This window comes from Candoia aspera, chromosome 4, assembly GCF_035149785.1.
Source record: "Candoia aspera isolate rCanAsp1 chromosome 4, rCanAsp1.hap2, whole genome shotgun sequence".
Lineage (NCBI taxonomy): Eukaryota > Metazoa > Chordata > Lepidosauria > Squamata > Boidae > Candoia > Candoia aspera.
Window position 1 is genome coordinate 5075168 of NC_086156.1, and position 26913 is coordinate 5102080.

General features: G+C 45.1%; 1 protein-coding gene across 1 annotated transcript in view; it reads left to right on the forward strand.

Moving 5' to 3' along the window:
* The first annotated feature begins 1124 nt into the window (after positions 1–1124).
* DLEC1 (DLEC1 cilia and flagella associated protein) overlaps positions 1125–26913 on the forward strand; it is a 54808-nt gene continuing 29019 nt past the window's right edge. The window contains exons 1-14 of the mRNA XM_063303330.1: positions 1125–1238; positions 4495–4635; positions 5022–5178; positions 8543–8653; positions 10353–10552; positions 12486–12709; positions 13678–13759; positions 14241–14328; positions 16175–16348; positions 17746–17882; positions 18936–19028; positions 20860–20950; positions 22325–22487; positions 26346–26538. Coding sequence (XP_063159400.1) covers positions 1140–1238; positions 4495–4635; positions 5022–5178; positions 8543–8653; positions 10353–10552; positions 12486–12709; positions 13678–13759; positions 14241–14328; positions 16175–16348; positions 17746–17882; positions 18936–19028; positions 20860–20950; positions 22325–22487; positions 26346–26538 — 1953 coding nt within the window. The 5' untranslated portion in view covers positions 1125–1139. The remainder of the gene's footprint in view (positions 1239–4494; positions 4636–5021; positions 5179–8542; positions 8654–10352; positions 10553–12485; positions 12710–13677; positions 13760–14240; positions 14329–16174; positions 16349–17745; positions 17883–18935; positions 19029–20859; positions 20951–22324; positions 22488–26345; positions 26539–26913) is intronic.

Sequence of the window (26913 nt, forward strand, 5' to 3'; positions counted from 1 at the left end):
GGGTACAGGTAGTCCTCACTTAACCATTCCTTTAGTGACGGTTTGGACTTACAACGGTGTTGGAAAAAACGACTTACGACCAGTTCTCACGCTTATGACCATTGCAGTGTCCCCACAATCACATGATCATGATTTGGGTGCTTGGCAACCAGTTCGCATTTATGACCATTGGAGTGTCCTATGGTCACAGGATTGCCATTTTTTAACTTCCTGTCTGGCTTCTGGCAAGCAAAATGAATGGGGAACAATGTGATTTGCTTAACAACCATACGGTCCGCTTAACGTCCACAGTGATTCTCTTAACAATCGCTGCAAGAAAGGTCATAAAAACTGGTTGGATTTGCTTAATGACTGCTTTGCTTAGCAACCAAAATTCTGGTCCTGATTGTGGTCATTAAGAACTGCCTGTATCAAAATGGATCTGGAACATAGGCTGATTTTAGTGGATAAAATTAGCAATGTCCTTTAGTTGCAATTCCCCCTTTAAAAAAAATTCAATGTTTGCTGTGCCTTTTAATCTAAAATCAATTCCCTAAATTGACAAACATGAACAATGCAAATTATAATTAAATGCTGTTAAAGGAATCTTAGTTTTGTGTTTTTATTTTACCTGCAATAGATAAGGGGTGGCCAAACTAATGGGTTCATATATTGCAGGGAGGCAAAATGCAATTTTTTTGGTTTTGCCTAAGTGTGATGTGCGAATCCAGTCCTTACAAATTGGAAATCAGGGTTTATGGCTTTGCATTATTTATGAACCAAGCCTCTCTGGCTTGCTCAACCCACCATCATGGAAACAATCCATAGTTTCGCTGGACGCAGCCCTGGAAGGGCCATTTTCACACAACCAAATCAGACACGTTATAGATAAATCCGCTTGTGTAGTTTCACCCAAGCTGAGGGCCACTTGATACAAGTTTGCTTACATTTCCCACAAGCCCCAGCGCGCTGGCTATGAATTCTGGGAATGGTAGGCTAACGACGGGATTATCCGCACCAGATTGGCGAAGATGGGAGTTCGGAGGCGGGGGAGCGACTCGTGGCTTCCGGAAGGGAACGGAAGTTGCTGTTGCTAAGGGTCTGGTTTTCGTTTCTCAGAAAGCGGGCCCTTAGCAACCGGGAAAGGGCGCTGCGCGAAGATGCAGCCCAGCGTGGAAACGGGCGCGGCGGATGCCAGGGCTTGCCAGAGCCTTGAGCCCTACATGTACAGGCACAGGCCCACCTCGGAGCTGACGCAGGTGAAGGAAGAACCGCCGCCGCACCCTCCGGCCTTAGTTCCCTTGCAAACGCTCATTTGTAGGGCGGCGCTTTTTCTTTGGCATCTCGCCTGGATGACAAAGCGCCTCACCTCTGAGCATGGGCAGAGTGCCACCTGCAGTTTCTCTTTCCTGTGCCTAGATGTCCTCATAGACCCCGGGATGCTAGTTTGGACACCCGAGGCAGAGGGTTCCTGGGCATGTGCAGAGTGCTTTCTCAGCCTACCTGCAGCACGTGGGGCGGCGGGCGGGGAGGAGCCATCCTAATCCATTTTATTGATGATTTGATTGTATTGAACCCATTTGTATCGCTGCCCATTTATCAGAGGAACTCTGGGCAGTGGAGAGAATTTTTTTTAAAAAACCCAATTTATTAAAAAAAGGAGAGAAAGGTTTTTTTTCCTTTTAAAGTTACTGATTTTCTAAAGTAGGATGTTCTGTTGGTGACTTAAACACACCCCTTAATTCAGAAAGTGCTGTAAATGCTTTGACTTCAAGGAGACAAGGACCATAGTGAAGGATGATTAATAATAACAATAATAATTCATTAAATTTATATGCTGCTCAACTCCCAGTGACTCTGGGCAGTGATTAAATGACAGCAGGAAGAAAGAAAAGGAAGGAAGGTAGGTAGGTAGGTTAGCCGGAAAGTTTATTAAAATATGAATGAGTGATCCAAATCCATGATAGAGAAGGGGCTGTATTTTTGTCTGTAAAATGTTGAAGACTGGACAATCCCTTTACCACCTTCACTATTAATAGATTTATATCCCACTTTTATTTTGTACAATTCAAGGTGTTGTGCATAATGCGCCCACTTCCTATTTTCACACAACAACCCTGTGAGGTGGGCTGGGCTGAAAGAGATGGATTGGCCCAAAGTCACTCAGCTGGCAGGACTGGAACTCATGGCCTCCCAGCTTTACCACCATACCAGACTGGCTTTCATATTTAAGATCTTTTAGAAGTATGTTTTTAAATAATAATATTTTTTCTTGGAAAAGCTCCCTTATCGTTAACAGTCTGCTTCCAGAGCTGCCTGCAAGCTTGTGAAAATGTAACCCGTCACCAGAAGTGTGCCCAGATGCAGGAGAGGGAGGCTTTGTGATCAGGATTTCCTGCTTTTTTTTAAAAAAAAGAATGAAGCAAAACATTTTAGGAATGATCGGATTGGATCTCTTTTGTTGTTACAGGAAGAAGAGGGCTTGGTCTTTGTTCCATTTTTAAAATTTTCCAGTACTTGTCCACTGGGGAAAATAGCTGAGTTGGGTAAATATTAGTTGGAAGGAAAGACTTGAGTCAAAACATTGTGCCTGCATAGAGGAAGGATGAGCTTCAGTGCTGGTGTTCTTTGTCAAAGATGGGAACCTACACAGTAGCCACAATTTTTTTAAAAAAGGGTGGAAGTTTCTGGTTGTTGATTTGCTGTATATTCAGTTGACCCGTGGCCATGTGCAATAGGGGTCCTTCTTGGCCATAGATTATAGCCAGCCTCTAGAAATCTGAGCTTTCAGTTAAATCAGCGTCTCCAGGGATGATGAATCCAGGAATATAAATTTTATGAAATTGACAACTACTCCATACAGTCCCTATGGGTTGAATTCCAAAGTCCCACTGGAATTTTTGGGAGTCCAGAAAGTGCTTACTCTCCCCCCGACCTGTAGCTCATAAAACTAATTCCTAAAACTCAGATTGGAATAGTCTCCAGTGAAGCATTAGTAGTTGCAATTATAAGAAAATCCCAGTGAGTACCCAGAAATATTTATTCATTTACTTGCTGCAGTTTATATGTTGCTCATTGCCAAAGATTCTGAGCATGTGAAAGAGAAGTGATAACTTCCAGGAGTCTGTTCCACAGTGGCAGCTCTTACTGTTCGAAGATTGTTTCTGATGTCCAGCTGAGATATTTCTTGCAATTCGAAGCCACCTGTCTTTGGGAACAACTCTGGACAATTCTGCCTCATCTTCTGTATGAATTTACATATTCTACATGAACATTTTTTTAATCTGTTCAGTTGTGTCCGATTCTTGGAGACTGCCAGGACCAGTCCGTGCCATTTTCTTGGCAAGGTTTTTCAGAAGTGGTTTGCCATTGTCTCCTTCCCAGGGCTGAGAAGGAGTGACTGGCTCAAGGTCACCCAGCTGGCTTCGTGCCTAAGGCAGACTAGAACTCACTGTCTCCCGGTTCCTAGCCTGATGTCTTGACCACTACACCAAACTGGCTGTCACATGAACACAGAAGCTCTTAAATATTGAGTTCATAATAACTTTAGCATTTTACATATGAACATAAATGTTTTGAACTTGGCTTGGAAGCCAGTGTGATGTTACATGTTTTTTTAGGCTCAGTAACAATGTAATAATTGGTTTTTTCACTAGCTGCAGCCTCTAAGGAATCCTCAAAGACAGTTTCATGCTATAAAGAGCGCCGAAGGTGAATAGGCAAACTATTTTTTCAGCACCATGAGAACTCAGCAGCAGTGAATGAAAGCAACTGTATGTAGTTTAGACTGAATAAAAAAAGATATGCCTCATTAATTTGAAACAGAAGTTATTTTCTGTCATTGTAATCTGTAATTATTAGGCATGATAGCAAGAAATTCAGCTGCTAAATTCATTGTCATTATACTCTCAACTTTATTTATTTGAATGCATGCTCAAGGTTTTTAACACTGAAAGTGTATGCATTGTAACTTTCAACTTGAAGTTTGCTTTAAGCCAGTTTTCAAGATGCTAGTAAAGGTAAAGGTTTCCCTTGACATTAAGTCCAGTCGTGTCCGACTCTAGTTGGGCGGTGCTCATCTCCGTTTCAAAGCCGAAGAGCCGGCGTTTGTCCGTAGACACTTCCTCCGTGGCCATGTGGCCGGCATGACTAAACGGAACGCCGTTACCTGCCCGCCAAAGCGGTACCTATTAATCTGCTCACATTTGCATGTTTTCGAACTGCTAGGTCGGCAGGAGCTGGGACTAGCAACGGGAGCTCCCCCCGTCACGCGGATTTGAACCGCCGACCTTCCGATCGGCAAGCTCAGCAGCTCAGCGGTTTAACCCACAGTGACACCGTGTCCCTTTTGGAAAATATGGAATTATTTAACTGTAGTATTTTCTCCTGGATAGACTGTACCATTGACATGAAATGACATGAAATCTCATGCAGTCACTCTTATTGTAGGATCAGCTTCAAATATTTCCACATCTGTTTCACTTTCTGATTGTGTCTCCCCCTATCCCCAACCAGGACATTTCCCATGTGCTGACCAGTGTCTTTAAGAACTTATATACTTCAGAGGTGATAGCAGCAGATATGGTGGATAATATGATCAAATCCCGTGGAGGAAAAAATCCCCATCATGAATACTTTGTGGAAGAGTTGCGAAAGGTAAACTTTCCGTTCAGCTCTATTCAGGAAAACACTAGTTGAGCGCGGTGATTTAAGCTTGCAGAATGGTCTGCTTTATGGCTGTTCAAAGCTGAATTATTTTGGTAACTCTGGGAGACATACACACGCACACGCAGTTACATACTGTACACAGACATATATATATGTATTTATCTATGTACACATATCTACATTTGTTTATTACTTATATCACCTAATTAGAACAAGGGTTAGAAACTGCCATACTAAGCCAGAGCAAAAGTTTACTGTCCATTTCTGTCTTCAGCAGAATTCTTCTTCTTCTTTTTTGCTTCTTTGGCACATAATGTTAAAAATTTGTACTTTGATGTCAAATAAATGAACCCATAACTGGATGTTAACCATAGCTCCATGAAGAATATAATCACCGACTAATGGAGGCAACGATGCTAGAGAGACACATCATCCAGGCGAGGGCCCGGGCCACGGCAGAAGAGGAAAGACTCTTGAGCTTGCATCAGATGGAAATTCCAGAAGCCTACCGTCAGACTGAGTTGCCATCAGGTGAAGGGAATTAATATTTTCCATGCTCCATTTTATTCTTCTTGTTATTCAGTCGTTAAGTCACGTCTGACCCTTCGTGACCCCACAGACCATAGCACTCCAGGCCTTCCTGTCCTCCACTGTCTCCAGAGTTGGCTCAGATCCATGTTCATTGCATTGGTGATGCCATCTAACCATCTCATCCTCTGCCGTCCCCTTCTCCTTTTGCCTTCGGTCTTTCCCAGCATCAGGGTCTTTCCAAAATCTGTCACTGCTTCCACTTCTTCCCCTTCTTTTTGCCCGGAAGTGATGGGACCAGATGCCATGATCTTAGCCTTTTTAATGTTGAGTTTCAAGCCAGCTGTTGCACTCTCCTCTCTCACCCTCATCAAGAGGCTCTTTGTCCCTCTTCACTTTCTGCCATTAGGGTGGTATCGTCCGCATATCTGAGGTTGTTGATGTTTCTCCCGGCAATCTGAATTCCGGCTTGTGATTCATCCAGCCCGGCATTTCTCATGATGCACTCTGCATATAAGTTAAATAAGCAGGGTGACAAAATACAGCCTTGTTGTACTCCTTTCCCAATTTTGAACCGATCGGTAGTTCCATGTCCGGTTCTAACTGTTGCTTCTTGACCCGCATACAGGTTTCTCAGGAGACAGGTAAGGTGGTCCGGTACTCCCATCTCTTTAAGAATTTCCCACAGTTTGTTGTGATCCACACAATCAAAGGCTTTAGCGTAGTCAATGAAGCAGAAATAGATGTTTTTCTGGAACTCTCTTGCTTTCTCCATGATCCAGCGAACGTGGGCAATTTGATCTCTAGTTCCCCTGCCTCTTCGAAGCCCAGCTTGTACTTCTGGTAGTTCTCGGTTCACATACCGCTGAAGCCTGGCTTGTAGGATTTTGAGCATAATTTTGCTAGCATGTGAAATAAGCACAATTGTACAGTAGTTTGAACATTCTTTGGCACTGCCCTGCTTTGGAATTAGGACGTAAATTGACCTTTTCCAATCCTGTGGCCGCTGTTGAATTTTCCAAATTTGTTGGCATATTGAGTGCAGCACTTTAACAGCGTCATCTTTTAGGATTTTAAATAGCTCAGCTGGAATACTGTCATCTCCGCTAGCTTTGTTGTTAGTAATGCTTCCTAAGGCTCACTTGACTTCACTCTCTAGGATGTCTGGCTTAAGGTCGGTGACCACATCATTGTGGTTATCAGGGACATTAAGATCTTTCTTGTCTAGTTCTTCTGTGTATTCTTGCCACCTCTTCTTAATCTCTTCTGCTTCTGTTAGGTCCCTGCCTTTTTTTGTCCTTTATCATGCTCATCTTTGCATAAAACATTCCCTTGATATCTCCAATTTTCTTGAAGAGATCTCTAGTCTTCCCCATTCTATTGTTTTCCTCTATTTCTTTGCATTGTTCATCTAAGAAGTGCTATTCTCTGGAAATCTGCATTCAGTTGGTTATATCTTTCCCTTTCTCCCTTGCTTTTCGCTTTTCTTCTTTCCTCAGCTATTTGTAAAGCCTCATCAGACAGCCACTTTGCTTTCTTGCATTTCTTTTTCTTTGGGATGGTTTTAGTTGCTGACTCCTGTACAATGTTACGAACCTCCGTCCATAGTTCTTCAGGCACTCTGTCTACCAGATCTAGTCCCTTAAATCTATTCATCACCTCCACTGTATATTCATAAGGGATATGATTTAGGTCATACCTGAATGGTCTAGTGGTTTTCCCTATGTTCTTCAATTTAAGCCTAAATTTTTCAATAAGAAGCTCATGATCTGAGCCACAGGCAGCTCCAGGTCTTGTTTTTACTGAGCTTCTCCATCTTTGGCTGCAAAGTACATAATCAATCCGATTTCGGTATTGACCATCTGGTGATGTCCATGTGTAGAGTCGTCTCTTGTGTTGTCGGAAAAGAGTGTTTGCTATGACCAGCGTGTTTTCTTGACAAAACTCTATTAGCCTTTGTCCTGCTTCATTTTGTACTCCAAGGCCAAACTTGCCTGTTATTCCGGTTATTTCTTGACTTCCTACTTTAGTGTTCCAATCTCCTATGATGAAAAGGATATCTTTTTTTTTTGGTGTTAGTTCTAGAGGTGTTGTAGGTCTTCATAGAACCGGTCAACTTCAGCCTCTTCGGCATCAGTGGTTGTGGCACAGACTTGGATTACTGTGATGTTGAATGGTTTGCCTTGGATTCGAACTGAGATCATTCTGTCGTTTCTGAGGTTGTACCCCAGTACTGCTCTTCCCACTCTTTTACTGATTATGAGGGCTACTCCATTTCTTCTAAGGGATTCTTGCCCGCAGTAGTAGCTGTAATGGTCACCTGAATTAAATTCGCCCATACCCATCCATTTTAGTTCGCTGATCCCCAAGATGCCAATGTTCAATCTTGCCATCTTATGTTTGATCACATCCAGCTTACCTTGATTCAGATCTTACATTCCAAGCTCCTGTGCAATATTGTTCTTTACAGCATTGGACTTTCCTTCCACTTCCAGACACATCCACAACTGAGCGTCCCTTCGGCTTTGGCCCAGCCACTTCACTCTTTCCGGGGCTACTGTAGTTGCACTCCGCTCTTCCCCTGTAGCATATTGGACACCTTCTGACCGGAGGGGCTCATCTTCCGGCGTCACATCTTTTAGCCTTTTGATACTGTCCACGGGGTTTTCTTGGCAAGGGCACTGGAGTGGGTTGCCATTTCCTTCTCAGTGGACCATGTTTTGTCAGAACTCTCCGCCAGGACCTGTCCATCTTGGGTGGCCCGGCATGGCATTGCTTGTGGCTTCATTGCGATACGCAAGCCCCTTCGCCACGCCAAGGCAGTGATCCATGTAGGGGCATTTTATTCTAACATTTTATCCTAACCTAACCACGAAGGGGCATTTTATTCTAACATTTTATCCTAACCTAACCACGAAGGGGCATTTTATTCTAACATTTTATCCTAACCTAACCATGAAGGGGCATTTTATTCTAACATAGCTCATAACAAAGGAAAACGTCCCTTGGTTTACGAGAAAGGGATTAGTTGGGATTTGAGTTGACCTTGTTGGTGTGGTGAGGATTGCTGCAAGGCAGAGAAATCCTATTGGGTTGGTTCACTATAAAATTTGAAGAATGAGGATTAGGATGAAGAGGCAAAAGGAGAGGCCTTTTTAGCCCTCTGCTCCCACTTTTCCCACCTATGAAAATTTCCCTGTGAAAAGTATCTGCCTCCAAATCAATCGTTGCTTTTTTGGTGGGCATGGAAATTGATTACTGGCTTCAGTTTCCCTTCCAAAATGTTCTCCTCTTCTCCTATATGTAGACATAATGGAAACAAGTTTATTTTTAAACACTTATCTCCCTTAAATGTGTATGTCCCTAGTGAAGTCTACCTTCAGGTGGTGTGTGGATGACGCACTTCTTAAAAAGCACCATTTAATCTGTCCTGAAGATTACATCACAGATCCAGTACTTGTTACCCGCGCTCCTAAAGGTAACTAGAAAGACTAATGTGATTTTCCAAGGACGCAATGTATACTAATATCTGAAAGCATATGAAATTGTCATTTTTTAAATGCACATATGGACATATAATACACACACACACACAAAGCCCTTATATATAATTATTGGTAGTTATTGCTTGCTTGCTTCCCTTCATCCATCTGTCCTTCTCTCCCTCTCTCTCTCTCTTTCGCCTTTGTACCTTTTTAATTAAATAAAGACAAAATGTCATCATTTTAACACTTGAAATCCAGGTAAATTCAGATGCTTTACAGTAGTAAGGTAAAGGTAAAGGTTTCCCTTGACATTAAGTCCAGTTGTGTCCGACTCTAGGGGGCGGTGCTCATCTCCGTTTCAAAGCCGAAGAGCCGGCGTTTGTCTGAAGACACTTCCTCTGTGGTCATGTGGCCGGCATGACTACACGGAACACAGTTACCTGCCCGCCGAAGCGGTTCCTATTAATCTACTCACATTGGCATGTTTTCGAACTGCTAGGTTGGCAGGAGCTGGGACTAGCAAGGGGAGCTCACCCCGTCACGCGGATTTGAACCGCCAGCCTTCCGATCGGCAAGCTCAGCAGCTTGGTGGTTTAACCCGCAGCGCCACCGCGTCCCAATAATGGGCTGCTTTACAGTGGCCCATTAAAAAAATGAATTGGGCTGTGTCATGAGTAAGGATGGCGAGCAGGGGGCTCCCATCCAGACTGTCAAGCGCATGCGTAGCACTGAGGAATTGGTCAGCCATTCCAAGAGGCACAGATCGGGACCGCCTTAACCTTTGGGGTTTATATGTCTGGGTTTTTCTCACGCTTCTTCAGTTTGTTAGGATTCCCGTTAAGTACTAGCAATAAATATCAGAGACCAGTTCCTTGTCTCAGCGTGTTTCCTGGCTGTTAGGACATCAATCCTAACAAACTCCTACTCCCATCGAAAGAGGGAGGAACAAGAAATTAAGGAAACACGCTGAGACAAGGAACTGGTCTCTGATATTTATTGCTAGTACTTAACAGGAATCCTAACAAACTGAAGAAGCGTGGGAAAACCCAGACATATAAACCCCAAAGGTTAAGGCGGTCCCGATCTGTGCCTCTTGGAATGGCTGACCAATTCCTCAGTGCTACGCATGCGCTTGACAGTCTGGATGGGAGCCCCCTGCTCGCCATCCTTACTCATGACAGGCTGGTTGTATTTCATGTTCTTATCTCCTGCCTTTACAGGTAGTCCTTGCTTAATGACCACGATTGGGACTGGAATTTTGGTTGCTAAGCAAAGCAGACCCTACTTTATGACCTTTTTGTGGTGGACATTAAATGAGCCATGTGATCGCTAAGCAAATCACGTGGCTCCCCATTGATTTTGCTTGTCAGAAGCTGGCCGGGGAGGTCGAAAATGGTGATCTTGTGACCATGGGACACTGCGACGGTCATAAATGCGAACCGGTTGCCAAGCGCTTGAATCATGATTACATGATGATTGTGTGAGGACCAGTCGCAAGCTGGTTTTTTCAGCACCGTCGTAAGTCTGAACCATCATAAATGAATGGTTGTTAAGCGAGGACTACCTGTAATTTCCTTGGTATGCTCCTTTCTTGCATTCTGCGTAACGGCTAACCCTGGTAAGTATATATGTCTATATGCCCCTTCTGTTTCTAGTGCTCTCTAAGCTTGCTTTTCTCTCCTTTAAATGTAGATGTCTCAGAACCTGGCTATATGAAAGAAACCCTTGTTCGTAAACACCATGTTTCTGATGACTCAGAAATTCTCCAGTTCAGGGAAAGCCCACACATGAAAAAGCTATGGGCAAGTCTTTCAGATGTATCTTTGTCCAGTTTAACCGTGGAGTCTTCAGTTACTAATCTTCCAGGCGAAGCTATGACATCACCCTGTAAGGTACAGTCTGTCTTTTTATTTTGTTACTGCTTCGACATTGTCTCCTGATTAGTCCGGCAGAACAGCCTTGTCATGATGTGATCCGGTTAATCTTTTCTAGACTCGTGATGCCATTTTCTTTTTTCAGTAAATACAGCCTTTTCTCTTTCTTGTGCCTTTAATCTGTGGTCTACAGGTGGTCCTCCCTTAACGACCTTACATGGGGGCAGAATTTTGGTTGCTAAGCAAAGCGGTCACTAAGCGAATCCAACCCAATTTTACAGTCCTTTTTGTGGCAGCTGTTAATCACTGCGGGCATTAAGCAAACCACATGGTCGTTAAGTGAATCACACGGTTTCCCATTGATTTGGCTTGTCAGAAGTTGGCTGGGAAGTTTGAAAATGGCAATCACGTGACCATGGGACGCTGCAACAGTCATAAATGCGAACCAGTTGCCAAGCACCCAAATTGTGATCACGTGACTGTGGAGACACTGCAAAGGTTGTAAGTGTGAGGACCAGTTGCAAGGTTTTTTCCGCACCATTGAAAGTCTGAACCATCACTAAACGAATGGTTGTTAAGCGAGGACTACCTGTATTTGTGGGGTTTTATGAGTGAAACTGAAGAAAATGTCTGGGGTGTCTTAAGGCCTCTTAACTGCATTGCTTGTTTTCCATCAGCAGTTTTGTGCCCATTATTAAAAAAAAAAAAAGGATGTAAATGGCAGTTCTGAAATCTAAAATACTGTATGGATAAATCCAGCTTCCGTGCCTACAAGATGTACATTTATATAATTAGAATAAAATTGGATGGAAGATGGGATGGCAGCTTAATCAGCCTAATTTCCTAGTTGTATCGAATTGTTATATTTATAAAGTCCCTGCTTCTCCTGTGGGTTGGGTGGTTAAAAGAGAACAACTATTTACAGGAAACTCTGGTAAATGCATAGCAGAATCTTTACATTTACTGTAGGAGTGCGTAGCTTTTTTAGGCTCAAAAATAGGCCTTTTCATGGTTTGAGGAGTCTAATCCTTCTGATACTAACACTACACCCAGGCTTTACTATAATCAATTTGTACTGATTTATGTTAGTCCCACTGTCAGTCTCAGCAGCATGTTCATCTGGATTCCTGGTGCTCGCCCTCAAGTAAATATATGCAGGGTCATAACTTTCACCAGACATTGCCCATTTCCAGTTTTTTTTTAAATTTCTGACTGCTAGATGTATGAGTTGTAGGGCTATTCTTTCCAAAACCGAGGCCATATTGTCCTCTGAAGAGCAGTTGACAAATATAGCTTATGTGTCTTGAGAGTAACTAAAAGGGAGTGTGAGTGCCTGCTTCAAATGCAGAAAAGATGTTGGAGGCCTTGGTGCTCTCTGAGCTTGGCTGTTTGCTTGCAGACTTTTCATTACCCAACTAGGTAAGTGTGCTGATGACGTTACCTAGCTGGGTAATGAAACGTCTGCAAGCCAACCACCAAGCTCAGAGAGCACCAGGGGTGCCACAGTTCAACCCTGAGCTACAGAGATCCTCTTCTGTTAGAAAAGATGTTGCATGGAAGAAGGTTGAGACTTGTTCTCTCCTGCTCCAGGTTGCAGCACCTGAAAAAGGGGCCTCAAGTTACAGAAAGGCAGATTCTGGTTGAATGTCCGAAAAAATATATCCTAACAATAAGAGCAGTTGGATATTGAATGAAACTTACGACGCAGGGAGATGCTGGGCTCCCCTCTGCTGGATCAGGTGTTCAAACAGGGGCTGGACAGCCCTCTGTTGGGGAGGCTTTAAATAGGATTCTTGTCTTAAGCAGGAGGTGGGCTAGATGGATTCAGTAGCTCTTTCAGTCCTAGGATTCTGAAAATCTCAAAGCTTGGTGTGATCAGTTTCAGTGACACAGGATGAGCCTTGTACAAACGCCTATCTGAAAAGCATATTTCTCCTTTCATTTATGGTAGAAAAAAGCTAGACCCTTGCGCAAACCCGTCTGGAAGAATGAAATGTCCAGAGCTGACAGGCAGAAAGACCGTGTGTACCTTCAGAAACTGCAAGATCGCCACAATTTCCTGAAAAATCCTCGCTTTTTCCCACCTAACTCACTCCATGGAGGCAGGTCCTTGATTCTGCCTCAAAAGAAGGTGGAGCGGATGATAGCAGGAAGAAAAAAATTTGTGATGGAAAGGTAGTTCTTTATAAAATAAAAGAATAAATACATACAAATGGTGCTCTCTGTTCTTACACTACTGGCCTTCTTAGCTGCAACAGTGATATTTAACATTTATATGCTCCCCCCACCGCAAATATTCCAAGTCATTCTATATCTGAACACAAAAATATTTGTGTTGCTCAGCCTGCATGTTGCAGAAAAGGGAAGAGGGGATTTGTCACAAAGTTGTTGCTTTTGATAGCAACTGTACAGGGCGAGGAGAGCACAGCTGATATAAACCACTGTCACACACATTACTGGGAGCATCACCAGTTGGCATATAGTCTCTGCTTTTAGAAATGAATTGCTTCAAGATGTTAAACAGAGGAGCTGCAAAGCCTTTCAGGGTGCAGATTCCAGAGCATTCCCAGAGATGTCAGAACCACAACTTCCTTCAGCCAGGCTGCCACCGGAATCCTGGAGTTGCTGCCTCCCATATCTCAAGGGCATTGGGCGGGCTAGGTCTGCACAAAAGACAATCTCCTCCGTTTTGGCTAAAAAAAAAAAAAGGGTTTCATCTTTGTTAATGTGGCCTCATTCTGTGGTTAGAATAATATTGATGCAGGTTCATTAAAAAAACAGTGATTCAAGAGCGAGGAAGCACAGCTTTTCTCAGGCTACACCCATCTTTTGAGTGGCATGCCAGAGCAGGGCCAGGGTGGAGCCAGGGCCGATAGAGATTTCAATGTAATGAATTAAATCCAGTTCGCATTCCTAAACCTGTGTGGCTTAATCGTTTTTTCCTTCTGTCACGTTAAACGTTACCGTCTGCAGAGAGTTTTTGGAGAAGGTCTTGGGCCAAAGCCCAGCTTCGGGGACAGTGCAACGAAGTACTCCCATGCTCTTCAGATAGGCATTCAGCAGAATCAGTGATGGCTAACATGGCAACATGGTCCTGAGAATTCTCTGGAGTCTCTTTGTAACCATCCTTTTTTTCACTTCAGCACTTCCCAGTCAGTGCCAGTCTTTCTGTCAAACCCGCCTGCGGTGGTGTTTTCGGATTATGAAGTTGGCCACGTTTATGAGGTAAGAGCCACCCAAGAGAATTTCTGAGATCCACGTTGCCTGTTCCTTGCTTTTCTTCAGCCGGATCGGTACATCTTTCAGTTTTTAATAAAGTGGCACTTTTAATTTAATAAATTAAACCCACTAACCCTTCTTTAAGAGTTCCTTCTGGGACAGATACACCGTAACATCACAGTCAACCTTTTTGCAATCAAGGGCCCAACTAACTGTTTTGCGAGTGTGAGGGCCGTGGAGAACATGTGCAGTAATAAAGCATTCAGGCAATTTTGGGCCGGAGAGCAGCTTTGGGATTTTAAGGATAAAATTGGCTGTGTTTGGCCTTGACATATCTGTTCCCACTTACTTTTGCATCCCCTTCGTTCCCTTATTCTTAAAGGTCAACTATTTTGGTGCGGAATGTTGACACTGTGCTTTGAGGGTGCTCTCTGGGTCACAAACTGGCTGGGGGGCTGTACTGGCTCTGTCCTTTCTTGCTTTGTAGATGGCTATAGAGTTACAGAACATGACCTCAACATCCCAAAGCATCAGAATTATTCCTCCGGCTACATCTGCCTTTTCGGTTGCAATAGGTGAGTTCTTGCCGGGTGCAGTGATGTCAATTTCTAATGAGATGGTTTTAGGCAAAAAGTGTCTTCAGTGGATTGCTTCCAGAGGGGAAGAACTTGCTGCAAAGGATGCCAAAGAGGCCTGCAGCAGGTGGCAGCTCCTGACTATTCTTGGCTGATCTTGAACAAGCTAATCAGGGTCAGATGTGGATGGGAAAACACCAAGGAATCTCAGGATGATAGACTAGAGTCGACAATTAAAAAAACAACAGAAGAATGCAGTGCCAAATCACTTAACGCTATTGCCAGGAAAACGATACGGATGCGCTTGTGGCGTCCTCAAGAGTCAAACTCATCTCGGGAAGCTTTACGTGTTATCCTGAAGGGACAGGAGGAACACCTGCTCTTTTAGAACATTTGTTTGTGATTTAGACAAACCTCGAAGTGAGTTTTAGACAAGATCCATATTCTTTTCCAAGAGGTATTTTCCTCTCTTTTTCCTGGGTGCATTTCCCTCCCCTTCTTCGTTATCCTGCAGAAGTTGGAAGGTGGGCAGCAGCCCTAGGCCAGGAGAGGGAAACAGGCACTGCAGAGATTCTAGGAAGGTTACTTTATCACTGTAGGGTTTATTGACAGAATCTTGAAAGATTGTCCTAGCTTCTCTCTGTCCCATCGTGTCCTAAACAAGATCAAGGCAGGGTTATTTTGAGTTTCTTTCTCATGCTTCCTTCTAAGGGCTGTGTAATCACTTCTCCAAGTCCCTCCTTGGAGGCTCACTCATGCCTCCCCCAAGGTCAGCTCTAAAAACCTTTACACCAGGGAAGGGAGCTGATTCCTCTGTCTGTTAAAGTGCCTTACACATCGACCTGGTTCACACATAGTTCTAAGACATTTTTAGGTAAAGGTTTCCCTTGACATTAAGTCCAGTCGTGTCCGACTCTAGGGGGCGGTGCTCATCTCCGTTTCAAAGCCGAAGAGCCGGCGTTTGTCCATAGACACTTCCTCTGAGGTCATGTGGCCAGCATGACTACACGGAACGCCGTTACCTGCCCGCCCAAGCGGTACCTATTAATCTACTCACATTGGCATGTTTTCGAACTGCTAGGTTGGCAGGAGCTGGGACTAGCAACGGGAGCTCACCCCGTCACGTGGATTCGAACCACCGACCTTCCAATCGGCAAGCTCAGCAGCTCAGCGGTTTAACCCGCAGCGCCACCGCATCCCTTCATTTTTAAGCATGGCTTATTTGTTTGTTCATTTGTTTAATTTATTTTCTATCCCACCTTTATTAGTTTTATAAATAACTCAAGGTGGAGAACATACCTAATACTTCTTCCTCTTCCTATTTTCCCCACAACAACAACCCTGTGAGGTGGGTTGGGCTGAGAGGGAGAGTGACTGGCCCAAGGTTGGCCCACCCAGCCGGCTTTCAGGCCTAAGGCAGGGCTAGAACTCTTTTTTTATTAAATAAACCATAGTTGGTTGGATTCAATCACTTGGCTAAATCAAAATCATACAAATCAGATTATTTTATCATCACGCGAATGCCAATTCTTCGTAGCACTGTATTAATTGTGACAGACCCTGCTGGCCTTCCGAAAAGCCATATAGAACTGGCTTTTTCAGCAAGCTGCGGGCGGGGTGGAGGGACAGAATGATTTGCAACCCTCTTTCATATCAGTTTTTATGGTTATGCTGTCCTTCAACATGGTCTGACTTTTACTGTGTTTCTGGTTTTAGCCTCTGTTTCTGACAGATACATACACAATATATATACTGTTTAAAGCATTCCCAGGGTTTTGGTGCTACATTACAATCAGCAAGCAACATGTACAATCAGAGTTTTCTAAAGAAACTCCTTTCTTTCCAGGGAAATTTCCAGGCAACGGTGGGCTTGTCGCTCCTGGGATGAGTTGCCTCTACATAATCCAGTTTATTCCTGAATATCTTGCTGATTATGAGGATTATTTACTGGTGGAGTCCCAGGCAGCATATCCACTCCTGGTCCTTTTGCAAGGCAGAAGACCACCTCCTGTTTTAACACGTGAGCTGACTGTGTGACAATCACCGATGGGAAGGTTTTTGTGATGCTTTGCCTTCCAGCTTTTTAAATGGTTTAGCTTCAGTAGCAAATGTATGCACTCCCCTGCTTCCCCACCCAAATGATGAGAGGTTGTTTTTTGAGTGGATAGTTTCAGGGAAGTTCTCCTGATGTCATCAAAGCATTCACTATATGAGATTAAGCCAAAGCTCCAGCATCTGTTTGTCGTAGTGACCAACCAGATGTCGCCATGCCCTGGGCTTTTATTGTGTTCCCCAATAAATTATATTAAGTGTCATATTGTCTGTGAACCTGAAAAGACCATGTGGCCATCATGACAAAAAGACTTTGATACGTCCCTCTGCCGTGCGTTGTCAAAGTCTTCTTTTAAAGCCCCTGACTATCAATATACCTAGTTACAATGAATTAACTACAGGTTGGCTCCACTGAAGTTCATGGGATGTAAGTTCGACGTGGCTAACATAACTCCTGTTGACAGCAATAGGCCTGAAAGTGCCATAGAAGATTTTCAGTAGCAGCTACTTAGACGTATTCTAAGGATACTTAAAAGAATCCACTCAGATAAATATTTCTGAAACTGGGCTTCCTAGTCAAATGTGCTTGATGTTCGGTCTTCTCTTTTTTTTCTCCCCTTCTCTGTTGATGTTTTACCCTCTTTTTCGCTCGTCGAAAATCTAGGTTCATCCATATGTTCTGCTCTGTGAGAGTCAGGGGAAAAAGTCTTATCACTCTTTCCCTCCACTCCAGAAGGACTCTTGGATTGATTTTTGTGAAGGAATCCATACCACAAGTATCCTGGATCAGTTGGCCGCAGACTGTTCTAGGTTTTGGAAATCACTGTTTTCAAAAGAAGGTCAAAGAGGCAGAGATGCCAGGACAGGGCAGATAAGCACAGTTGGTTGCCTGTCCAGGTGGGGTTTCTCTGACGGCGGCTTGGTCAGGCGTCTGGAGTGGCACAGAAAGATACACAGTATTAAAGCCTGCCTGCATTGTCCACTTTTCATTTGATGCTGTATTTAGTGATCCCACCTCCACATCATATATTCTGACATATTCTGGTTTCCCGTATCCCTCAATTGTTCTTAACCACCTCATCTGTGATCCCATCCTGCAGCACCTATAAATTAGGCTGGTGGTTTGAGAACAGAAAGCTGCAGAACCTTGTCTCCCCCAAGTTGTTTCACCCCGGCCCTTCCTAGTGGAAATCCTGGCGGATCTCAGGCTTATTACTGCAGTTGCTTTTCCAAATTTATTCAGCATTTTCAATGGACTAGAACCTTGTACACCAATGCTGGAGTTTAAACAATCAGTGCTGCTCCCACCCACCGACCCACCCACCCCGGTTGGCATTTACTACTTTTCGTGTGTTTTTCTTTCAGTGCCACACATCTTGGACTGCGGAGCCTGCCTTGTGGGCGGAGTAAAATTTTTACAGTTTGAGTGCAAAAATGAAGGGCTCAGCACTGGAAAGTTTTGCATTATGCCGAAGGACATGTGGCCACCGCCTAACTTTCGGGCAAGTGTTACAGATCCGGATGCCCCTTCCTTTCCATCCCAATCCTGTTGAACAAGAACCAAAAGGGGAAGATTCTGGGCAGCCAGGGGCCACCCTTTGGTATTTTGGGCCTCTGGGGGGGCCAGAAAGGATGTGGCCAGGAATATTATGAGAGCTCCAGAGCGGGAGGGGTTAGATATTTTAGTTTGATTTTTGGAGGGGTTAACAGAGACGGAGAGCACCTGCTTTTATTCTTTAAATCTCCTCAGAGGGAAATATTAAGTCTATTTATTTTGGGTTTTTTCCCTCCCTTAAAGCTCCCCAGAACAAAGAAAAAATGCCCAAAGGGGGAGCTTTTCTTTCTTCACATGCAGGTTACCTCCCCATCACCCCCCTGCCTGGAACATGCAATCATGTTACAGGCTTCGTACAGTCTGAGAGCTTTTCTGCACTGCAGCGTTAACCTTCTTGTCTCCTGTTTGTAAACGGGATGGAAACGAAGCTGGTTTAAGAAATCTCTTCATGAATATCAACCCCTTCCTCTGCTTTGGCCATAGTGATAGCTAGAGTTGGCAAATCCCCCTGTTTCTTTAGCCCTCCTGTTCCAGTAAAAAAAAGAAAACACCACGCCACCCCACGGTTTTACCGTGTGGGCTGGACGGGAAAGTGTTGAACTCTTGCCCATTTCACCTGGTTTTAAAAAAAAAATGCACAGGGCAGGTCCATCTTTTCTCTGCTCCTCTGTGAACTTACTAAAAAGCGATGGCTGCAAAAGGCAGCCACTGGTGACCAGAGGGGAGGGGGTGTTGTGTGTAAACGCACCGCAGCAAATTGGAGAGGAGGGGGTTGCCTGCCATAAAATAAATTGCAGCCCTGCCTGAGCTGGCCCAAGTCTGAAAACCCGATTTTTGAGGAGGAGCAGAAAAAGGTGGGTGGAGGTTGCCTTCCTTGTGGGTTGAATCTAGGAAGAGTTCCTCCCTTTGAAAAATAGCCAGGGGCCTGCATTTCTCGTGGGGCAAGCTGGCACTGTCAATCAGCCCTTAAAATGGCTCATTCTTTTCTTTTTATCTGAAGTCTGTGGCCACGATGGGCTTCGCGGAGCAAGAACCATTCGGGATTCGGCCAGCCATCTTTCAGCTTGCTCCGGGTCAGTCTCTCCCAATTGAGGTCAGTTGCTGGTCATGTGGCTCATGCGTCCAGCCTACTTGCGAACTAGAGAGCGCCATTTTCATTTCATTTTCATTTCGGTTACTCAAAAGCAGGATCCAGCCAATGGGCCCATTCATTTGACTAGGGTGTTTATATTAGGATTGAAAGGTGAGAGGTCCCCTGTGCAAGCACCGAGCCATGTCTGACCCTTTGGGGGGACGCCGCTTTTGTGACGTTTTCTTGGCAGTGGGGTGGTTTGCCATTGCCTTCCCCAGTCGTCTCCTTCCCCAGCAAGCTGGGTGCTCCTTTGACCGACCTCGGGAGGATGGAAGGCTGAGGCGACCTGAGCCGGCTACCCGAGAGAGAACCCGGCTTCCGCTGGGATCGAACTCGGGTCGTGGGGAGAGTTTCGGTTGCAATACTGCTGCCTACCACTCTGAGCCACACGAGGCTCTTAATTCAGAAAGTGTGAAAGGTGAAAGGTCCCCTGTGCAAGCACTGAGTCCTGTCTGACCCTCTGGAGGGACGCTGCTTTCGTGACATTTTCTTGGCAGACTATCGCGGGGTGGTTTGCCATTGCCTTCCCCAGTCGTCTCCTTCCCCAGCAAGCTGGGTGTTCCTTTGACCGACCTCGGGAGGATGGAAGGCTGAGTCGACCTGAGCCGGCTACCCGAGAGAGAACCCGGCTTCCGCTGAGATTGAACCCGGGTTGTGGGGAGAGTCTCGGTTGCAATACTGCTGCCTACCACTCTGAGCCACATGAGGATTAGCTGCTTGCAAAGTCCTGGGCGGATTTATGTAGAACTGTACCGTGTGGTTATAATGAGTGTGCTTTTTCAACAATTTGTTTTTACAGCTGAAAGATAAGAAAAGATTCACATCATGATCTTCTCAGCTCCTTCAAGTATCATATTTTGATTTAAAGGTGATATGCAGATCCAGTGAATAAAAAAATAAAGGAAGAGAGAAGAAAATCTGCCCCCTTCTTCTTATGCATACGAGAAGTTGTTTTGCTACACTTACTTCTCACTTTCCTATAATATTAGAAGCTTACCAGCAGAAAGAAAACGGCTTAAAGCTTCTGGGCTCAGTGGGATAAAGAGGAGGAGCAGGAAATAGTAGTCCTCGGTTAACGACCATTCGTTCAGCAACTGTTCAAAGTTACAACAGCATTGAATGAGGAGACTTATGGGTCCTCAAAGTTGTGGCTGTCACAGCATCCCTGCAGTCACATGATCGTGATTTGGGCGCTTGACAACTGGCTCGCAATTATGACAGTCACAGCGTCCCACGGGCACGTGATCGCCTTTTGCAACTTTTATTGCCAGCTTCCAACAAGCAAAGTTAATGTGGAAGCCAGCAGGAGGTCACAAATGGCGATCACGTGATGTCACGTTTAATGTCCACGCGGGATTCATTTAACAACCGCAGCCAGAAGCGCCGGAACTGCCATTGTAAGTCGGCGTGGTCACATGATGTCGCACTTTATGACCATGTCAATTAACGACAGAGTTGCTGGTACCAATTACCGTCGTTAACCGAAGACTACCTGTATAAAACATTAATCTTCCTGATAGCCAAACCTAAAGCATTAGATTGATAATCTGGAAATGTCTGTTCTGGCAGTAAGATCTGAAAGGAGAAATGGTGCTTTCCTAAGGACCGTGTTGCAGCAGAATGCAGTGGGAGCTACAGATCACGCACTGGGATTCTCAGAGAATTGCCACACTTCAGTTCTCTGCATCCTGGGGGAAATTCATGATGCCATTTGACAGTTTGGGTTTGCGACAACTTTAAATTTTTCTTAGTGGTTGCTGGTGTTTGAGGATGCAGAAATGTTCCTTTCCAGGTGGTGTTCATGCCCATCTCTTCTGCTGTCCTCTCAGTGACATACATCATCATTTGTGACAACTGCCAAATCAGCGAGATTACTGTGACAGGTGTGCCACTAACCTCTCTGCGGTTTTTACCTTAAACCTAAAATGCCTGGGGTCGGGCTGGGGGGCAGGCATCACTAACAGGATCCTTGAACCGTGGCAGCATCATGTTTGCAGTTGGAGTGCTCCAGATGCAAATTAACAGAGTCGCGGGCCAAGCTCAGTCTATTCTTAGAGACCTCATGCTTTGCATGTTGCATTAGAGAGCCAGGGTGATGTCGTGGGGAGGGGGCTGGATTAGGAGCAGGAGACCCAGGTTCAAATCCCCTATCAGCCACCCAGGGTCCCTGGGGGTCTTTGGGCCAGTCCCTCCTCCCAGCACAGGAGGCAGGGTAGTTGGAAAGACACTGGAGTAGGGACAGGGAGTCCCAGGTTCTAGTCCTCCTGCGACCACCAAAGCTCCTTGGGGGATTCTGGGCCAGTCCCTCCCTCTCAGCAAGTGTTCAGAGTGTAGCTCCAAGAAACATCATGGCCTTTGGGTGGTTCTTGTCAACTTGGGAAGCCAGCAGTGGGCTAAGCCAGCCAATAAATGATAACTTGGTATGAGTGACTGTCAAGAAAAACTTCCTAAGGGTAATTGCAGCCTGAAAGTGAGACCAGTGACCTGGTGAGGTGATGAGTTCCCCCTGGTGGGGTGTGTTCAAGCGGAAACTAGCCAACCCTCTGTAGGAATAATTTACAGGCAGGCCTCACTTAATGACCACAACTGAGACTCGAATTTCAGTTGCTAAGTGAAGCAGTCATTAAGCGAATCTGACCCAATTTTATGACCTTTTTGACAGCGGTCATTAAGCAAATCACTGTGGTAGTTAAGTGAGCCATGTGGTCATTAAGCGAATTGCGTTCCCCATGGATTTTGCTTGCTGAAAGCTAGCTGGGAAGGTTGAAAATTATTATTTTATTATTTATCATGTTTTTATCACCGCCCATCTCCACGGGGGACCCTGGGCAGCTCACAATAAAAACAATTTAAAATTCAATAAAATCATACATAATACCAGTAATCAATAAATATAAAATGGCAATCACGTGACCACAGGACGCTGCGACAGTCATAAATGTGAATGTGAACTGGTTGCCAAGTGCCCAAATCACAATCACATGACTGCGGGGATGCTACGACGGTCATAAGCATGAGCACCGTCGTAAGTCTGAACCATCTCTTAACGAATGGTCATTAAGTGAGGACAACCTGTAACCTGAAGTCCTGCAGTCAGGAACTTCCCCAGTGATGGTTGGACATGGTGGCCCCAGTAGCCCCTTTCAACTCCAGGGTTCTGTGATAAATTGCACAGTAAGCTCATACTGTAATCTCAGCCGTCTATGTTTGCTGAAAGATTAAAAAAAAAAACACATTTGTGTTCTGTTCATTTCCAGGACTTGGACAGCTGATAGCTTTGAAACTTTTATCTGTTTCTGGTGGAGAAAGCAGTCCTCTGCCCGGCGAGCTGATAGACGTGACCTCGCAGCACCTTGTACGCTTTGGCTCACTGAACCCCTATTCCACGGTGGAGAAAACGCTGGTTCTGAGAAATACAACGTACGTACCATGCTCACGTTGCAGAGCAGGAATGGGGATGTTTTCAGACCGTGTGGCAAGCAGGACGTGGTGGGGCCAGACTCAGCTGCATTTAGCTCCCTACTGAGATGTGTGAGATTTAAGTCACAACTAACTTCCCATAAATTACACCGACTTTAGTGGGAGGGAAATGATACCGTTCTCTTCATGGGTAGAATTGTATGTATGTATGTACTTCCTGTGGATTAGGATGAGTCATACAGTGTATTACATGGATACAGCCTCATGTCTGCATAAGCAGAAATACTAGCATCTTGGGCAGAGGTGTGGGGCACTTATAGTAGGTTTCTACACCGTGGGGAGCTTAGTTCATTTCCATCAAAAAGGAAGCTTGAAACATCTGCCCATCTTGTTCCTTACTTCTATTGGTTTGTAAAACTGCACAAAACGCCACTGACGTTTAGTTTGACACAGTAAGATCCTTTCCAGTCAAACTGCTTATTTTCATAATGAGGAATGAGAAGCTGTGAGGTTGAAAGTGATGCGCACAACCACTTGAGTCCCCAGAGTGCAGCCAGACATTCAGTAGCCCTATTTTCATAATACACAGCATAGCCATGCAGTTCACTAGCAGCCTCCCTTTTGGTGCCAATGGCTCTGGGAGCACACAACCACGTTGAGTGAAAAAAAAATTTAAAAATGGAGACTACAGAGACCCTGCCCACCTACCTTCTCCAGGATGTACATGGTATCCCATCTTCCCTTGCTCCAGGAGAATACTGGCAAGGCTTCGTTGTCATTAGCCCCTTTTCCGGCCTGAAGTATGGCTTAGTAGCCCCACTTGGTAGCCAGCCAGCGTTTGGGAGGTACGTCCTGTGCTGCCAGATCTCAGCAGTGAGTTTTATAATAATAGAAAGTATTGTTTCCAGTCTCTCCAGCTCTTTTTCTTGAAGGGTTAGATAGGCAAAAGGGATTAAATGCCTGGATTTAAGCATTCCTGTATGACAACTGCGTGGATGGAATTAATTTACTCCAATGCATGGCTGGGTCTGGTTTGGGCTCCATTTAGCCCCTTGGGGATTCATTGACTGGATACATTGGCTTCTTTTTGGTATTCCCATCACAGAGTCATCTCTCCATTGACTTAGGTCATTGTGTTGTGTGAACAAGGCCAACGTGGAGCCCCTTGGACATCCTAGACCAAGCTTCTCCACTGCGGCTGAGCAGTTCTGCTTCTCAAAAAGCAGCTAGTTCCCAGAATGGTTGATAAGCAAAGAACACAGAAAGCACAAAGAAACCCTAATTTGGGGCATATCAGGGTGGGGTTATGCACAGACTCTGTGGCTTGATTCCTGTAAAGAATGGAAAGCTTCCTGTCTACCCTTTGCTTGACCGAATATGGCCCAGCCGATTAAGTTTGACAAAGTCCAGATTTCCATGAGACGAGCAGATACAAGTTCTCAGAACAAAAGAGCCCATGGGAACCATCCCATAATGCTTTAACTGATTGCTCTGTCTGGACATGGGAAGGCTGCTCCGAGGCTCTAGCCTCGTGGGTTGATGGACTAGGTGTGCCGGGATGGCATCTGCTGGCCATTGCCACTGATTTATTGATGGTTTACTTGCCTTGCAACCCACTGCAGCAGCAAGGCTCTAGCTGGTTGATGGTGATAGAGACAACGAAAAGCAAAAACCAAATATCCACCCTAAAATGGAAATCAGTCACGCGATCACCAAACCAGAGTTGCAGTTGTTCAGTCTAGGCATCATCCTTCATCTTGGCTCTTTGGAGCAACTCTGTTTTCAATAGATGTCCAGAAGCCAAAACGTTTGGGAACTGGGCTTGCTTGTGGCAGAAGGCTTTTCCATGGTGTAGGTTCTGCCACAGAAAAGCAACACCTCCGAGCTATGTGTCTTGTGGAAATGGGGGGTCACCAGCAGCTTCTCTCTGGACACAGAGACAGGTCAGTCTCAGCTGGAGGAGGCAATCCTGGGTGTATCTTGCTAACAACCATCATCTTGAATTGCTTCACAAACGAACCAGAAGCCAATGTTTTCCTGCTTGTGTGAGAGTCGCCTCTGTTGATTAAAGTACCCTGAAGCCAATTTAGCAGCCTGCTAGAGCCACTGAAATGGAGCAGAGCTTATAACACAGCTGAGAAGCTGGCACAGAAAAAGAAAAGTATCTTAGATAGCTTCAGTGAGCATGCCAGAGAAACACAAGTTATGGATCTTACACATTCAGCCCTCCCAAGCATAAAGAATCACACGCTCAGACATATTAAGAAGAAAAAGAATTTCTTACTGACTTTAATGAGGCTTCTGCTAGATCCATCTTGGTGGAAAAGATGAAGTTCCTTTGTTGTTCTTTCCTTCCTAAATTCTTAGTTTTGCCCTAAACTCTCAGCCCTACAGCTGCCAAGAGCTGTGTGGAAGAAAGGGGAATTCCAGGCCCACCACACGGTGCCCAGAATGGAGGAGAGCGGCACGCATCCCTGTGCTCGCTTCTGGTGGAGAAGAAGGAAGAGAGCAAGTGGGAGTGGCAACAAACAGCTCCCTCAGAGTTGCATTGTGGGACAACTCAATTTACATGTTAATTCACATGCAAATGAGGCATGCTGGCTTTGCCAGGACTTCCATCGCTAGTCCCCCTGAGCGCCTTGCCCAGGCAGGCTTTTCTGGAAGAACAGTAAGATGCTGGGTGGGCAGTTCGAACAAAGATACACATCTAAATGCCATCGTGGTGAACTTCTGAGTAAGAGGTTACTGTTTTAAAAGTTGTCAAGGAGTGCCTATAGCCAGAAAGCACATTTGGGCATGTGTCCAGCCACCATGCAGAAAAGATCAACGTTGCTGTCCCTCTGGGTTCATAATGCTGTCAGATACTGCATTATTTAAACAATTGGACAATCTGATTAGTTGATAACTATCCTCTAAAGCAGGGTTTCTCAACCTTGGCAACTTGGAAGATACGTGGACTTAACTCCCAGAATTCCCCAGCCAACATGCTGGCTGGGGAATTCTGAGAGTTGAAGTCCACCCATGCTGGCTAAAGCATTCTGGGAGATGAAGTCCACACATCTCCAAGCTGCCACAGTTGAGAAATGCAGCTCTAAATCCTCAGACCAAGGTTTTCCCTGGCCTTACTGCTTGCAGTCTGGAACCATCAGGCCTTCTACATCCAGAACATGAGTTTGTTGCTGTCCCTCTTACTCCTAAGGATGAATCATAGCTTGATGATTTGACTACCATATTTTTGGAAGGAACCATAATGCAGTGGCAGAGCATGTATTCTGCATGTGGAAGGCCCCAGAATCCAGTTGAAAGGCCTAGGTAGCAGGTGAGGACCAAGTCCTCTGCCTCACCTGTTGGAGAGCTGCTCTGCTGTGGACCAGAGTGAGCAGTATCAAGCTAGGTGGGTCAACTTGGGGGCCTGGAACACAGCTTCCTGGATTCCTTTGAGGAGCAGATGCCGGGCCTGAGATGGCCAGCAGGTAACCATCCTGGTCCCACAGCCCCATAGTTACAGGAGCCGTGCGGATAGTCACATGGCTTTTAACTGTCAAACGCATGATCCAAAGTTCCTCGCTTATGGGTAGAGACTGCTTATCTGGGGATTTTGTACATCTCCTTCATTTGTAGGGTTTATGGATTTCAGTAAAGCAGGTCCTCTTTCAAACTTATACATGGGACGCTGAATCCAAGGTGGTTTGGAACTCCAGGAATAAAACCTCACTGGGACAAGCTGTTTCTCTGCATTTATCATGTGCAGATGCATCAATGATTAGTTGTCTACCTCAGAGTTTTCTTCCATTCTTCCTAAGCTTGCAAAGAAAAAAATGGTTGTCATTATATTCCTGTCTTATTGTCTTTGTACAGCCACGTAGAGCTCCCTTTCTTCTGGCAGATAATGAAGCCCAACTTGCAGCCGCTAACACTGGAAGGAAAAATTGACTTTACGAAGATAAAGTACAACCTGGATACAGAGACAGCTTTCTCTATTACTCCGCATGCGGGGACTCTGCAGCCACATTCCGATCACCCATTCACCCTCTGTTTCTGTCCGAAGCAGGTACGGGCTCCCCCCAGCCCCTTTTTGAAGGCCACGCATCAGCTTTTTGCAAAGCGGTTGAACAAACTTGAATAAGAATGCAAAACAGATGTACAGCCACAGATGAACATACCTGTAACTTGAGCATTCACTCAATGGCAGCTCACAGGCCTTTAGCTCGCTGAACTGTTTAATGAAGCAAGGTGTCTGGTACAAAGCCAAAGTTGCGAATAAACTTTCCCGCGTGTTCTACAGTTTAAAATCACAAGCCTCTCTTCCCCCCCTTCAGCTGCCCGCAGAGGTATGCCCCCTCCCTGGTGCCAGCAGCTGGCTCGAACGGTTTCTGCCCGGTGACCTTGGGCGAAGATCACCTAACCCAAACAATATAATTCACAC